Source organism: Brassica napus, chromosome A7, assembly GCF_020379485.1.
Source record: "Brassica napus cultivar Da-Ae chromosome A7, Da-Ae, whole genome shotgun sequence".
In the NCBI taxonomy this organism is placed as follows: Eukaryota; Viridiplantae; Streptophyta; class Magnoliopsida; order Brassicales; family Brassicaceae; genus Brassica; species Brassica napus.
The window spans coordinates 24,899,919-24,915,114 of NC_063440.1; the positions used below are offsets into that span (position 1 = coordinate 24,899,919).

General features: G+C 37.9%; 5 protein-coding genes across 6 annotated transcripts; all 5 read left to right on the forward strand.

Moving 5' to 3' along the window:
* The first annotated feature begins 171 nt into the window (after window positions 1–171).
* Window positions 172–1,466, forward strand: LOC106354156. Its single transcript, XM_013794035.2, has 5 exons — window positions 172–633; window positions 696–810; window positions 891–972; window positions 1,062–1,113; window positions 1,194–1,466. The coding sequence occupies exons 1-5, from the start codon at window positions 280–282 to the stop codon at window positions 1,254–1,256; spliced, it is 666 nt and encodes a 221-aa protein (XP_013649489.1). The 5' UTR covers window positions 172–279; the 3' UTR covers window positions 1,257–1,466.
* Window positions 1,467–2,063: 597 nt separating this feature from the next.
* LOC106354155 lies at window positions 2,064–4,175 on the forward strand. The gene is made up of 3 exons (XM_013794034.3): window positions 2,064–2,615; window positions 3,430–3,690; window positions 3,777–4,175. Exons 1-3 carry the CDS (start codon window positions 2,208–2,210, stop codon window positions 3,963–3,965), a joined length of 858 nt encoding a protein of 285 aa, XP_013649488.1. The 5' UTR covers window positions 2,064–2,207; the 3' UTR covers window positions 3,966–4,175.
* Window positions 4,176–6,051: 1,876 nt separating this feature from the next.
* Window positions 6,052–6,916, forward strand: LOC106354160 (ethylene-responsive transcription factor ERF020-like). Its single transcript, XM_022689169.2, has one exon. It carries the CDS (start codon window positions 6,317–6,319, stop codon window positions 6,734–6,736), a length of 420 nt encoding a protein of 139 aa, XP_022544890.1. The 5' UTR covers window positions 6,052–6,316; the 3' UTR covers window positions 6,737–6,916.
* Window positions 6,917–7,852: 936 nt separating this feature from the next.
* On the forward strand, window positions 7,853–12,002 carry LOC106354150 (probable serine/threonine-protein kinase At1g09600). Its single transcript, XM_013794024.3, has 7 exons — window positions 7,853–8,645; window positions 8,719–9,003; window positions 9,077–9,394; window positions 9,761–9,988; window positions 10,080–10,180; window positions 10,249–10,621; window positions 10,716–12,002. Exons 1-7 carry the CDS (start codon window positions 8,214–8,216, stop codon window positions 10,887–10,889), a joined length of 1,911 nt encoding a protein of 636 aa, XP_013649478.1. The 5' UTR covers window positions 7,853–8,213; the 3' UTR covers window positions 10,890–12,002.
* Window positions 12,003–12,189: 187 nt separating this feature from the next.
* Window positions 12,190–14,894, forward strand: LOC106354152 (lysine histidine transporter-like 5). 2 transcript variants are annotated; one of them, XM_022689170.2, is made up of 8 exons: window positions 12,190–12,348; window positions 12,678–12,841; window positions 12,915–13,298; window positions 13,368–13,764; window positions 13,848–13,953; window positions 14,039–14,130; window positions 14,225–14,293; window positions 14,381–14,894. In XM_022689170.2, the coding sequence occupies exons 1-8, from the start codon at window positions 12,322–12,324 to the stop codon at window positions 14,477–14,479; spliced, it is 1,338 nt and encodes a 445-aa protein (XP_022544891.1). In that variant the 5' UTR covers window positions 12,190–12,321; the 3' UTR covers window positions 14,480–14,894. The 2 variants fall into 2 exon arrangements, with proteins under 2 accessions (XP_022544891.1, XP_013649485.2); XM_013794031.2 differs by lacking the exon at window positions 12,190–12,348 and adding an exon at window positions 12,396–12,485.
* The last annotated feature ends 302 nt before the right edge of the window (window positions 14,895–15,196 follow it).

Consider the following 15,196-nt stretch of genomic DNA (forward strand, 5'->3'; position numbering starts at 1 on the left):
CTATGAATAATTTATCTCACATAATTTTATCCCACAAAATGTACATGTAATTACATTTTCAAAAGACAGAGATATAAAAAGTGATGCAAACATTTTTTACATTCCAACTAACCAATCAATAATCATGGACTAAATATTTTATGTTACTTATTCCTCTCTCATGTTTATGAATCAAATTCAAATTTTGTCAAAATGAAAAGAGGTTTGTGGATAATCCGCTATTAAAAATATCAAAGCCATTCGGGACTTCGGTAAAAATCAAATCCAAGACAAACGACGATGAGCTTCACTGTATCTCTCGCCCCTTCTCTGGCTTCTCCTCCGTCTCTCGTCCCTCCCCACCCTCTTCCTCCTTTCTTCTCCCTCAGAAACACAGTCCTGAATCCAACAGTCCTCACTCGTACACGTCAGCAATTGTTCGCATCCTATTGTCTGGCCGCAAAAGCAGCCACGTCACCGTCGGAGACAGCCAACGACGTTGTCCTCGAAACAACTCCGACGCCAGCGCATGAGGTCGTCTCCAGCTTCTACGCAGCTATCAACGTCCATGACTTATCCTCAGTCACAGACCTCATCGCTCAGGACTGCGTCTACGAGGATCTCGTCTTCTCTTCCCCTTTCGTTGGCCGAACGGTAAAACCGATGAAATTTTCACCCTTCTCAGAGCTTTCTTTACCTAACACCATTTGACACAGGCGATTCTAGAGTTCTTCGGGAAGTTCATCGAAGCAACAAGTACGGATCTTCAGTTCGTGATAGATGACATTTCGAAAGAGGACACGTCAGCTGTTGGAGTTTCATGGCATTTAGGTTAGTAGTCTTCTTTGTTACATTAAACGCAAAGCTTATATATGTTGTTGTAATGATAAACTCTTGGAGTTTTTAAATAGAATGGAAAGGCAAGAACTTCCCGTTTAGTAAAGGTTGCAGCTTTTACAAGCTGGAAGTTATTGATGGCAAGCGACAGATTGTGTAAGTACACTCTCCTCTACACAACTTTGTAGCAACGTCAATAAACCGACATTAATGCCAATTTGTCTTGCCGGGTGTTTCGTTTGCAGATATGGAAGGGACTGCGTTGAGCCTGCAATCAAACCTGGAGACACAGTTCTGGTAACATCAGCTACTATTTAATTCCGATTGCGTTGGATGCATTTGGTTTTATTAACTATCATTTTTGCATTTGTGTTTAGGCTGCTATAAAAGGAGTTACCTGGCTGCTGCAGAAATTTCCTCAACTGGCTGACCAGTTTTGAAGTAATTACAAAGCTCCTGCTTGATAAAGTAAATCACCATGTGGTATATAGGAATAATACTTACCCAAGCAAGCCCCACCCTTGTCCAAATTGTGTTTATGGCAGGAAAAGTAGTCGCCATGTGTATAACATATTGTGTCCGGTCTGATGATATATAGAATATGTGTGTTTTAACTATAAAAAGGATTCATGAGGGTCACCTTCATTCTACTTCCTGAAGTTCTTTGCCTGAACTTTGTTTCTGATAGATGGCAATGGCATAACCAGCAGCGTCTTTCATCAGCTGATTTAGTCCTTTGAACAGTGGATAGGCACAACATGCTTGAAGGCTTGATGTGTCTCCTACAGAGAACGTTGCTAACTCAGAGCCTGTGTCAATCCAAGCCTCCCAGGAGCCTTTTTCACACTCTAGTCCTTCATGATAGTCCTAACTTCAGCAAGCTTGCTCCAAGAACCAGCAGTTGCCTACTTACATATCAGTCAACATATAGTATCCTGGATTCTCTGGCTTCATCTCCAGGAGATTTTCTGCCGCCCATCCACCAATCTCTGTGTTCCCATTGACGTGGCAAGAGTTCAGTAGAATGGCACTGGATAGCATTCTGTGAATTATATCTCTGGCTTCCCCCAAGAGGCCTGCTCTGCCATAACCAATAATCACAGGCACAGCCATAAGGTCCAAGCTCATGGGGAAAGCTATGGGCTTTTTATCTAAAGGCCCATAATAGCTTCAGTGTTCTAAAGCCCATTTAAGCTAGTTTTTTTTTTTGAAATATCTGAGGAAGAGAGGGGAGAAAGAGGCGTGTTGGCAAAACAGAGGCCCATGTAGAAAAAGTGTGGCTACCATCAATCATCCTTCTTCTTCCATCGTTATCCACTTGTCCCTTCTGTTGTGTGGACAAATGCACTTCCTCTATCCTCCTCCTCTCAAGCTCTCTCTCACTCACCTCCATGGCGACGACCGCATCTCCTTCTCTCCCACGTAACTACTCCATCCCTCCTTCTTTCACCCGCAACATTTCGTTAGCCAAAACGTTGCCGCTTTATCCCATTCGTAACCGCCGGTTTACTCTCGGTTACGGATTAAACCAAAACTCGAAACAGAGGAGTATAGGAATCGTCAGATGCGAGGCGACGGAGGTTTCTCCCTCTTCTTCTTCGTCTGTTACTTCTCCCGGAAGAAACTGGGTGCCGGTGGTGCCGTTATCTGCGCTTCCGAAAGGTGAACGGAGAGTGATTATCCAAGACGATGAGACGATATTGCTGCTTTGGTATAAGAACGATGTCTTTGCGATCGAGAATCGTTCTCCGGCGGAAGGAGCTTACAGCGAGGGGCTTCTCAACGCTAAGCTCACTCAGGTTTCTCCTTCTTTTATACTTAATTCGTCGTTGTGTTTGTGCATAAAGATGAGAACTTTGCGAGTAGATAAGGTGTTTGTGAAAATGCTTGACAGAGTAAGAGTGACTGAGTTATGAATTAACGAGTTTATGAGATAGACATATTTACATCCTTACACGTGGCCTGAGTCACTTCCACTGACATAGGCTCTGATTCCTGTATGCATTAGCTTCAGTGTTGTTTGGTTCTACAGTAATTTGAAGTCTGGTTTTCGCATTGAGGAAGATATGATCAAGAACACTATAGTATGTACTAACTCGCTGTGAAATGTAGCTACCTGTATGGAATGATTAATGCTTTAATACATTGTTTAGACATGTTAAACATCTTTACCTCCTTAATCAACACATGGCTTGAGTTACTTACTTTCAGTGACAGTCTCTGGTTGCTGTCTGGATTAGCTTCATTGTTATTTGATTCTACAGTAATGTAAAGTCATGTTTTGACAATGTTGAAGTTAAGATTTTAAGAACACTATTGTATGTAGTGAAATGTAGCTAACTATATGGAATGATGAGTGCTTTATAAGATTGTTTTGGACATGTTTAACTTCTTTGCTTAGTTGGAAATTACTAGATTTGACACTGAATCAGTTACAGCTAACGTGGGTTCAAAGATTCGCTTTATAGACATATTGGTTGTACATCATATGTTCACCGTATCTTTTGTTAGGTTCGTCAACTACTGTTGTGAATCAAACAACTTGTGATGCATCAAGGTCTTAGTTTGATTACTGCTTTTTACTGACGGTTCTTTTTTTTTCCCTCACAACAGGATGGTTGCATTGTGTGCCCGGCAACGGACAGTACATTTGATCTCAGAACTGGAGAGATCAAAGAATGGTACCCAAAGAACCCGGTTCTTAGAGTCTTGACACCTGCACTGAGAAAGCTGTTTGTGTACCCTGTTAAATTTGATGAAGAAAACATCTACATCAGCATTAGAGGCAACGGGAAGAACGAGGCAGCTGCTGAAATCGTCTTCAGTGGAAAAGCTCAGCCTGGTCTCACAGCAACAAATGTCAACGTAGACGAGGTATAACAATAAAAATAAGCCCCAGACATGTAAATCTGATTCATCAAGAATACCAAAAGACTGATGATAAATTTTGTGAAAAACAGGTGAGAATGATAGTGGACGAGGGTTCTCAAGGATTTGGTTTCTCAAGGAAGAACGAAGTGATAAACGGGAAAGCAGCAGTGATAGGATTCTTACTGCTGCTAGATTTTGAGCTGCTGACAGGTAAAGGTCTATTGAAGGGGACAGGGTTCTTGGACTTCCTTTACTCTGCTTCAGATGCTTTCAAGTAGAGATCAATATATATCTCTTTGGTCTGGTTTTGCTTTACCTCCCTTGTGCAATTTGTGGAAGCATTACCCAACAAATGGAGAAACAAAGAAACATACTTTTGTAACAAAACTCTCACCATGTCCTTAGTATATGAATCACATTTTATAGAGATGTCTTGCTTTTGCTTTGTTTGTGTGTTTACCTCTTTATATAAGATATTCTTTGTTCTATCCCTTTATCACTTCCGTTTCTAAAATTTTATACCATTACATAAGTGTTAGTCCTAGACATAGCCAATGAAACAATGACATTAGCCCCCAAATTTTAAGAGGTTAATATTCATTAAGTTTATGGCCTCCAAATTATTTAAAATTAATAAAGTTACGCTAAAATGTTTAGTCTTTTAAATTTCATCTTCTACGTATTATCAATAAATATAGAGATTAACATTCTTCATATTTCTGTTTTTCTTAAAATTTTATGTTACACATATCTTCTTCCTTTTTGGGCAAATGTTAGCCATAATAAACGTTTTTGCAAGCCTAAAATAATTTGAAAAACATCTCAAGACGATCGACATGTTAACCATAATTTAGGAATATTATTTTTGTGAATGTGATAAACTATGTGGCGTGACGTGAACCTCGAATACACAAAAGAAGACATGGTCTTTGTAGATAGGTAAGGAGGAAAGTTGATTGCATTCAAATTGGGTTGCTCCAAGGTGAGTGGGATTCTTCTTCCGTGTGTAAGGAATCTTCGCAGTTCGTGTTAGATTTGTGTACCAGTGAATATAACTGCCACCAGAAACGCCATATCCTTTTTATTTTAGTTCGTTTTCTGTGTGCAGAAGGAAACAGACAGTAAACAACTTTATGTCTTTTAGTCAAACTCAGACAACAAGACTATATGATGACGTCACCCGTGATGAATTTTATCACAAACCCCAAAAAAGAAAGAAAGAGAGGCGAGTTGCATGTGGTTCACCACGTGATGTCGTGATATAGCCTATAGGGCATCAATCGTAATATATCTTTCGTTAAATGCATGTTACACCTAAATTTCTTTTTTCGGCGGATATATTTGTATTTTTGATTTATGCATGTTAAATGTTGAAGTTAAAGCCATGATTCTTATTTGCGGAAAATGTATAAGCTTTATGATGCAAATATATAGTTTATTCACATCGGTCTACGAAGCTATAAATAAATTTATGATGAACTTTTGCGCCAATTTTTTTCCTTAAGAGCATGATTAACGCTGTACGGGTTTTTATTTGATTTTTTTTTGTCTGATAAAAAAAAAGTCGAACCAATCACAGACCGCCACGTATCAGTGAGATCTACGAACAGTGCAAGAATTAAGTTAAACTCGGTCCTTATAAAAGATGTAGAAAACACGGTTCTTATAGAAACAGTGGAACCCACCCTTTAAGAACCAAGTTAATAATCACCGTTAATCAGTGGCGGAGCTATGTGGGTGGGAGGGGGGTCAGCTGACCCCTGTGATTTTTATAAAACATGAATTTCACTTATATATTTTAGGTAGTTTTCAGAATATTTCGTTAAAAACCTTTAGTTTGACCCCCATAACTCAAAACTAATTCTTTTTTTTGACCCACTTTAATATCTTCTTAACAATTTTACATAATTAGTTTAGTAAATGACCCATCTAAAATGTGATGCTAGCTCCGCCACTGCCGTTAATTATGTTCTAATAATTTTTTTTGAGCAAATGAATCACATTAATTTTACCAAAAAAATGAATCACATTAACTGGGGTTCTTCTTTAGGTATGGTAAATCTTGTATTCAATAAAATGAATGATTTGATTATCCGAATCTTTCAAAAAATGATTTCATTATCGGAAAATCATATAAAAAGCTAGTTTGATAACTAATTATATCGACATCACATTTGTTTAATCCTACATTAACCAAACTTATTTTCTGAACAAAACCTATATAAACCAAACTTGTCCCGCTTATGTAATTTGTTACGTACCGCTAAGTCTGTTGTCACAATTCAATCAATCACGCATTATGTTGAGTGATCCATCTTTTATCCACCACTTGTTTCATGTTTCATATGTTGAAATTTCATTTGTTTATCCAAATGTATTTATAGCTGATGTAAACGTTAATATGTTGAAACACAAATAAGATCATCCTAGAAAAAGAAAACATCAAATGTGCCAGCCGCATGTCAATATTACATATTCCCCCTGGTCATATCTTTGACTTTTATTATTTTTTTCTCTAACCTAAAAGTATTATATAAGTATTGCACAATTCATACAATCGGAATTGACTTTCTTCTCCTCCAAACATATTTATATTCAACAGTTCCTCTCAAGATCATCAACTCAAAAAATGGATCCTAGAGACGGCGGAGAAACCCATCAGGCCAAGTACAAAGGCATCCGTCGCCGGAAATGGGGAAAATGGGTATCGGAGATTAGGGTTCCGGGAACTCGTGAACGGCTCTGGTTAGGCTCTTTCTCCACCGCAGAAGGAGCTGCCGTAGCCCACGACGTCGCTTTTTACTGCTTGCATCGACCATCTACCCTCGACAACGAAGCTTTTAACTTCCCTCACTTGCTGCAACCTTCCCTTGCCTCCAACACATCTCCTAAGTCCATACAAAAAGCTGCCTCCGACGCTGGCATGGCTGTCGACGCAGGATTCTCCCTTAACAACGACAGCGCGAGTGGTGGCGTGGAGGAAGGCAGCGAACGGGAAACGTTGAATATCTCCGTGTACGATTATCTAGAAGACGACGGTCGCATTTGATATATTTGATTGATATCTACGAGCACCTTATATTAGTCATTAATATAGGATGTGAATAGAATTCGTTATTTTTTTTTTACTTTTGAATTTTATATTATTGCCACATGAGCTTTCATTCCCCGGCTTATTTTCTTATGATGTAATTGTAGTCTTTCATCAAGGAAACAATATTCTCATCCATGATCAGTTTGTTGTTTGCATATATCCGAATTTGATGTTCTGGATAGGAGATTTGATACTAAAAGCCGAATAGTGCCAGTTTAAAACAAAAAGGAGACTCATGATATTAGAATTGAGTTTGTGGGAAAGTTTAAAAGATATGAGGATTCACTTAAAAGAAGAAGAAAAAGTGTCAGGATTGAAATGACTGGTGGATCACCTACATTCGTTTGAAATAAGAATGTATGGAATCATGCATATGTTAATTAAACAGCATGATTATGAGCTAGTACCTGTATATTTTATTTCTGTAACATTTAAGCAGTATTTATTGTTTACGAATTTTGTCTCTATGCTTTTTTATGTTCAGTTTGTTATAATTAGGTTACTTCAATTAAAAGAAGTTATTCATTTTCTGAAGAGGTTGCTGAGAAAAATGTTATCTATTTTCTTTGCTAGATATATTTTCAAAGACATATTAAAAATGATTTGTTTAAAAAAAAACTAGTATCTACTTTCTTTGTTTCAGTAAATCTTCATCTTTTTTTTTTTTGAATAATTCAGACATTTTTTGAAGTGAAAAGTTCTTTGTACAATTCTCGCTACTGTCATATTATCAATAAATATATTTGTATTTGATTACTTGTCAGCCAATCTAAGATAAGAAAAAGAAAGAAAAAAAGATAATAGCTTGATCATATTGAAATATATGTACTATCTTGACCACATAAAAATAGCTTCAAATATTTGAGAGGTTTTAAAATCCAAGATTCTCAAAATATCTGGCATATGTGTCCAACTTGCAAGGGATATAAATGATGTCATTGTTGTACTTGAAAGGCAGAAATCCAAAGGACTCCTATACACACAAATTGTAAGATTTGATCAAATGACGCGATGTGTTTTCTTTCTTCCGTCTGTCTAAGTAAACTTCATCGGACTTGGTCATGTTATGTTGGCACGAATGAACAAGGCGACAAAAAAGAAAAAAAGACATGTTGTTGACACGAGAGAAATAATTGTCGGGCTTTGCAAGTTAAAACAGGCCCATTCAAAGAAACCAGTAAGACCCAACTACGACCAGAAGAAAGAAAAAAATCAGCCTGTTGAGTTGACAAATCGTTTTAGTCGCCTACTTACAATCATTTGAATTCTAGAAGAATCATAAAAAAAATAAAGACATTGAGTGGCACGCACGTTCCACTTCTCTATCACAAAAACGTGAGAGAGACAAACAACATTACAAAACATGAGAGCTTCTTGGTCGCCGATCATATCCGAGTAGTTAGGAGTTTTGAATGGTTGTTTGTCTGAAATAATGGGTTGTATTTGCGCTACCGCGCGTTCTCCAAACGCCGCCGTTGCCAACACTGACCTATTGGATTCAAGCAAATCCATCCTTCAACTTCTCCCTCCTCCTTCGTCCTCTTCATCTAAAACGGAAGGATCTTTCACACGTCCAAACTCTTCAGCTTCCATCACCGTCGTGGCTAATGGTTATCCAGTGGCGCGCCGTCCCTCCACCTCATCTGATCGAAACAGCAATAACCCAGTAGTTATTGTCGGAGCTCCAACCAGGAGAGTTACGGCTATGCCGGTGGGGCAGCCTAAGCAGAAGTCAGAGAGTTTGACTCTGGATAAAGCAGAATCCACTAGCGGAGAATGGCCATCTTGGTTGGCTTCTGTCGCCGGAGAAGCCATCAAGGGATGGACCCCTCGCTCCGCAGATTCCTATGAGAAGTTAGACAAAGTTAGTTAATATTTTTGAACTCATGTTTTTTTTGCTGTCTGAATCTCTTTGTGTGACCAGTTTCTTGTTATAGATTGGACAGGGGACATACAGCAGCGTGTACAAAGCCAGAGACCTTGAAACAGGAAAGATTGTGGCGATGAAGAAGGTTCGGTTTGTTAACATGGATCCAGAGAGTGTTCGGTTTATGGCCAGGGAGATTCTCATTCTTCGTAAGCTTGACCATCCTAATGTCATGAAGCTTGAAGGTCTAGTCACCTCTAGACTCTCAGGTAGTCTCTACCTTGTCTTTGAGTACATGGAACACGACCTCGCTGGTCTAGCCGCAACTCCTGGAATCAAATTCTCTGAAACTCAGGTACTATTACACCTTTTGTTTCCTTACAGACAAAAAAAAAACTCAAGTGACAATAGTCTTACTTCGTTTTCAGATCAAATGTTATATGCAACAGCTGTTTCGTGGTCTTGAACATTGCCACAGACGAGGAATCCTCCACCGTGATATCAAGGGATCTAATCTCTTGATTAATAACGAAGGTGTTCTGAAGATTGGTGACTTCGGTTTGGCTAATTTTTACCGGGGTGATGGAGATCTCCAGCTGACAAGTCGCGTTGTAACATTATGGTACAGAGCGCCTGAGCTGCTGCTTGGTGCAACTGAGTATGGACCAGCCATAGACCTCTGGAGTGCCGGTTGCATTCTCACTGAGCTCTTTGCTGGAAAGCCTATCATGCCAGGACGCACAGAAGTAATGGGAACATTCTAGTACATTTTTAGTTTCTTTGCAACATATAGCACTGACTTTATAATCCTAAACACCATATATCAGACTGATTATGAGTGTATAGTTAGAGAAAAAAATACAACTTAGGCAAATATTTGTCTCGTGTTTGTATATTGATTATGTGAATTTATAATTTACAATCGTTTAGACCTATATTTATACAGATTCAGATATCTAATATTTATTTTCTTTTTAGTTTTTTTTTATTTATCTACTAAATTCGGTTTTCCTTATCCTAAAAGTTATAACTGGTGCACTGAGAGTTAAGTCACTCCGGAATCAATACTATAGAATACAAATGATGAGATAGTTATACTTTTTGCTTCTCAGGTGGAGCAGATGCACAAGATCTTTAAGCTATGTGGTTCACCCTCAGAAGATTACTGGAGAAGAGAAACTCTACCACTTGCAACAAGCTTTAAACCAAGTCACCCTTACAAGGCTGTTCTTGGTGAGACCTTCGGTCATTTCCCTGCATCAGCTCTGGCACTTATAAACAAGCTACTAGCAATAGAACCTGAGAAACGTGGATCAGCTGCTTCTGCATTGAGGAGCGAGGTAATATATTAATACTAACCCTAAATCTATGCTTCTTTCACAAGTTATTAGATGCATTGTCATGATCAGTTGAATACTTTCTTCTATTCAGTTCTTCACCACGGAGCCACTCCCTGCTAATCCATCAAGCTTACCTAGATATCCACCAAGCAAGGAACTTGATGCTAAGCTTCGCAATGAAGAAGCAAGAAAGTAAGACTTCTTGAGTTCACTATTCTTTCTCTCTTGTGGGTCTTTTCTTATTAAAGTTTTGGTTTCAGAGTAAGGGCAGAGGATAAAAAGAGAAGAGGGGGAGAGACAGTGACAAGAGGACGGCCAAAGGATCTTAAAACTGCGCAGACACCTGAGTTTATGGTCGCAGGGCAGTCCAAGGTCACATGCATAAGCCATAAGTTCAAAACAGACGAGGAAGGCGGCACAGGGTTTAGGATTGAACCACCTAGAAAAGGGATCCAACAGAACGGCTACGCTCATGCTTCTACAGTGGTTCACCCAAGTGTTGCTGATACGGAATGGAACAGAGGAGGAAGCATCAAAAGGGAAACCAATGCAGAGCTGAAGTCAAGGGTAACACAAACAGGAGACTTGCCTGGTGATTCTTGTAGGAGAAGTTCCAGCAGAGATTACTCAACCGTAAGCCTCACGTTTCCTTTTTCTAGTTATTCTGTGTGCATTATTAACCTTTTGGTATGTTAACTGTTGAGTTGTGTTTTTGGGATGTGGTCAGGGAAACGCACCAAGGAAAAACAGGATTCATTACTCAGGACCATTGATGCCTCCTGGTGGAAATCTTGATGAAATGCTCAAAGAACACGAGAAGCAGATCCAACAAGCTGTCCGCAAAGCTCGTGTCGAAAAGTCAGGGCAACAGCAGCGTTACACAGGAAGAAATGCTCGGTAGCTAAAAGAGAGAGTGAGAGAAAGAGAGAACAAGAAGAAAAATTAAAATACATAGCAACATGTTTTGAGGTTTCATCAAAGCCATAGAAACTCATTAAGGGTTTTTGTTTTGGGCTCTTCAGTGCGTGAAGCCAGGGGTTGATGCAATGTATAGACAAGTTTATTTTTCTTAGGCCAACGAGATTGACCACACAAAATGTCAAACTTCCTTTTGTACATATACACACAAGGTTTCGGTTGACTTGAGAGTCAAGCAAACATGTGTTTGCAAGCAAAACCAAAATAACTCAAAGAAATGTGCTACTCAATTTTGAAATAGTATTTCTAAGTGACAACAATTCCGCATATCATGCTAAAGCTACACGCAGCTCTGATTTTACTCTTCAAGCTGATCTTTTCTCCACAACAAGCTGAATTCTGGAAAAATATTAAAATTTATGCATTAAGATTTATTTATCTGTTTTACATGTTAAAAATCATATCGCAAAAAGCATAAAGTAAAAAATTAAAAATCCATGATCAATTACTACAAATAAATACTGTAAGATAGTACTTAAACATGTCTCATGTTCCAAAAATAGCACAAAATCACAAAAATAACCGATTAAAAAGTAGAAAACGCGTACCCAAATAGGGTTAAATGATTAGAAATTGGTTTAAATTTTGAGGATGGGGGTTTAGGGACTAAGAGTTAGGTTTTAGGATAAAAATTGTATTTATTTATTTTAAAAAATACTTTAAATATATTTATTTATGCTAAATGTATTACTTATAAATTCATTAAATTGTAAGTTTATCTTTTCACTCTTTAATAAATGTTATTTTGGTCATTTTTGTGACAGACTATTTTGTGATATTTTAGAGATTTGCCTTTGATAGAATGCTAAAATCTCAAACAAAATTATTGGTCATATTTCAGCATTTTAAATATGATTTTCTTTTAAAACAAAAAAAGTAAGTGAACAGTGAAATTGTGTAATAAGCTGATTAGTTTTATAGTTATCTCTTAAATTGTTAGACGATTTGTAGACTTTTAAGTTTAAAAAATATTCTTCAATTGCCTTAATGAATTGTGGGAACGCTGGTTTATAGGGATGAATTAAGGCTGGAAACGTGGGTAATAAAACAAAGAAGAAGAAGAGATCAGAGAGTAAAGAAATAGGAAGAGACCAGTATCGTTGGATTTGGGGAGTAACTGCAGACTCGTTCAAAAGACCATCCTCACTTTCCTATGATCCAAGTAATTAAAAAATTACTTTCACCCTAGTTACCTCTCTATTTAAACTCTTCACTGTCCCCAATCATACCATAAAAAAAACAGTAATCACTAATTTTTTGTTTTCTTCTCTATACGTATTTTATACTAAAAAAAGAAAAATACATTTCCCTGTATTTTAATTTTTTGTGAGTATTAAAGAAAACACAAAACAAGAATGACATTCAATGCGCCTCTTTCAGCGGTAACAAGCTTTATCTGCATTACAAATATCTTTTATCTTTGTTTATATATCACATGAATAATGTAGTTTTCATCAATGGGACTGTAACATTTGATCTCTTTTTCTTTTCTTCTACAAAATGTATACTGTTTTTAAAGGTTGGTGCTCTTGAACTGAATTTAGAAAATATTTTTTTGTATCATATAAATCCTCTTATAATTTTAGCGATGAACATTAAATCATTCACTCTAATAAAACATTCTTGTAACGCCAACATATGGTAACTCAACAGTTTTCATTTTGACATTTAATGTCATCGCTATATGAATCATTACAAAACCTTGAATCAGGATGATGAGGAGAACAATAACAAGAAGCAAATGGATTACAACGATTGGTTACCGATCACCGCGTCTAGAAATGCCAAGTGGTATTACTCCGCCTTCCACAATGTCACGGCCATGGTCGGCGCCGGAGTTCTCGGTCTCCCTTTCGCGATGTCACAACTTGGCTGGTAATTTTCTTTTAAATGTTTTTTTTGGTTACTATCACAGAATAGAAGTTGTAATTAATTATTATTGTAACAGGGGACCTGGACTTGTTGCAATAATGTTATCATGGCTTATAACGTTCTACTCGTTGTGGCAAATGGTTAATTTGCATGAAAGCGTTCCCGGGAAACGGTTTGACCGTTACTCGGAGCTAGGCCAAGAGGCGTTCGGACCAAAACTAGGTTACTGGATCGTCTTGCCGCAACAGCTCATGGTCCAGATCGCTTCCGACATAGTCTACAACGTGACCGGGGGAAAATCGCTTAAGAAATTCGTCGAGCTTCTTTTTCCTCATCTCCATCATATCCGTCAAACTTATTACATCCTTGGGTTCGGTGTGCTCCAAGTCGGTCTCTCTCAGTCTCCTGACTTCAACTCTATCAAGATCATCTCTCTTCTCGCTGCCCTTATGTCTTTCTTGTATTGTCACCAAACCCAAACCCACAACACATCCTCTTGTTTTTTTTTTTCTGATCTCTTTGTTTGTAGGTACTCAATGATAGCGTCTGTAGCGTCAATAGTGAAAGGAATGGAGCATCATCCAGCTGAGTACGGAGTCAGAGGACACACCACGGCCTCAATGATCTTTGACGCGTTTAATGGCGTTGGAACCATAGCGTTTGCGTTTGCGGGACACAGTGTGGTTCTTGAGATTCAAGCTACTATTCCTTCAACACCTGAAGTCCCTTCCAAGAAACCGATGTGGAAAGGAGTCGTCGTTGCTTACTTCATCGTCATCGTTTGTTACCTCTGTGTGGCTATATCCGGTTACTGGGCTTTTGGTGCTCATGTGGAGGATGATGTCCTCATTTCCCTTGAGAAGCCTGTTTGGCTTATAGCTGCAGCTAACTTCATGGTTTTTATCCATGTTATTGGAAGTTACCAGGTCTACTTTTTTTTTTTGGCTCTTGTTCTGTTTCTTTTTCTTGAAAATGTGATTACAATGTAACTGATGATTTATCTGAACAGGTTTTTGCGATGTCGGTATTTGACGCGATCGAGTCATATCTTGTGAAAACACTGAAGTTCACTCCTTCAGTAATGCTGCGTCTAGTTGCACGTAGCACATACGTTGGTTAGTTCTCATTTATCTTTCTTTTTTCCACTTTTTTTTTTCTGGAGACATGTAAACTGATATTCACTTCTTGTGTGTTGTGTAGCAATTGTATGCCTTATAGCAATATGTATCCCCTTCTTCGGAGGTCTTTTAGGGTTCTTCGGTGGCCTTGTCTTCTCATCAACCTCATACTTCGTAAGTCATGAAACATATATCTCAAGTTGTTTGAAAACATTATATTTATATAAAAATGGATGATGTATATATAATGTACCTCTATAATTTGCAGATACCTTGCATTATATGGTTGGTGATGAAGCGACCAAAACTATTTAGCTTCCATTGGTTTGCCTCTTGGGTTAGTCTTTCTTTCTTGATTCCACATAAGCTTTAGTCACAGGGTGATTAAAATTTAATAACTCGATAACCCGTTGTTTAACTACAGTTTGCAATAACAATCGGAGTCTTGATAGCAATCTTTGCACCAATTGGAGGAATGAGACACATTATCCTTTCAGCAAAAAGCTACCAGCTCTTCTCATAGGCTTTCAAAACACACAAAAGCAACCATTATCGCATCAACTTCTTATAAAAGTTTTTTTCTACCATTTAATTTAGCATAGTTTAGATTATTGAATTCTGGGGTTTCTCATTTCTTTTGTTTTCCGTTTCATGGAGTTTCACTCTTTTCTTTCTTTTTTTTTTTGCTATAATCCTTCCGTCAAGAACTGCCTTCCGAATTGCTTCTGGATATCCGTGAAAGCTTCTACGTGGTTTGGTCCGAGGCTGTGACGGATGTTCTCTCCAACCAGTCATTTGAAATCACCTTACAAGGGAATACCATATGGTCTACAGATGTTCTACTGCAGCTAAAGTACTAAATGGCTGTGTAGAATTCAAAGCTTTTTTGGTTTTGGATTGTAATAAAACATCTGAATAATATGATTGGTTATCCGTAATTTCGCTGTTAAGTTTTTTTCTTATCAAATTCGTATTCACCATCCTTAAAAACGTAGCACCAATAGTGCTAGTGTTCTCGTATACAGATGTTTCAAAATGTATTGAAAGATAGCAAAAGAGAAATTGTAACTGCGAAGCCTATATTAACTATCTAAAATCTTTCAAACTTAATCCTCTATTAGAGTATTAGGTGATGACACCAAAGCCTATATTAACTATCTGAAGTTCTTACTTCTTATTGTTAATATCGACCAATCATATTGAGACACAAGACATTACCAAACCACCAAATGACATACAT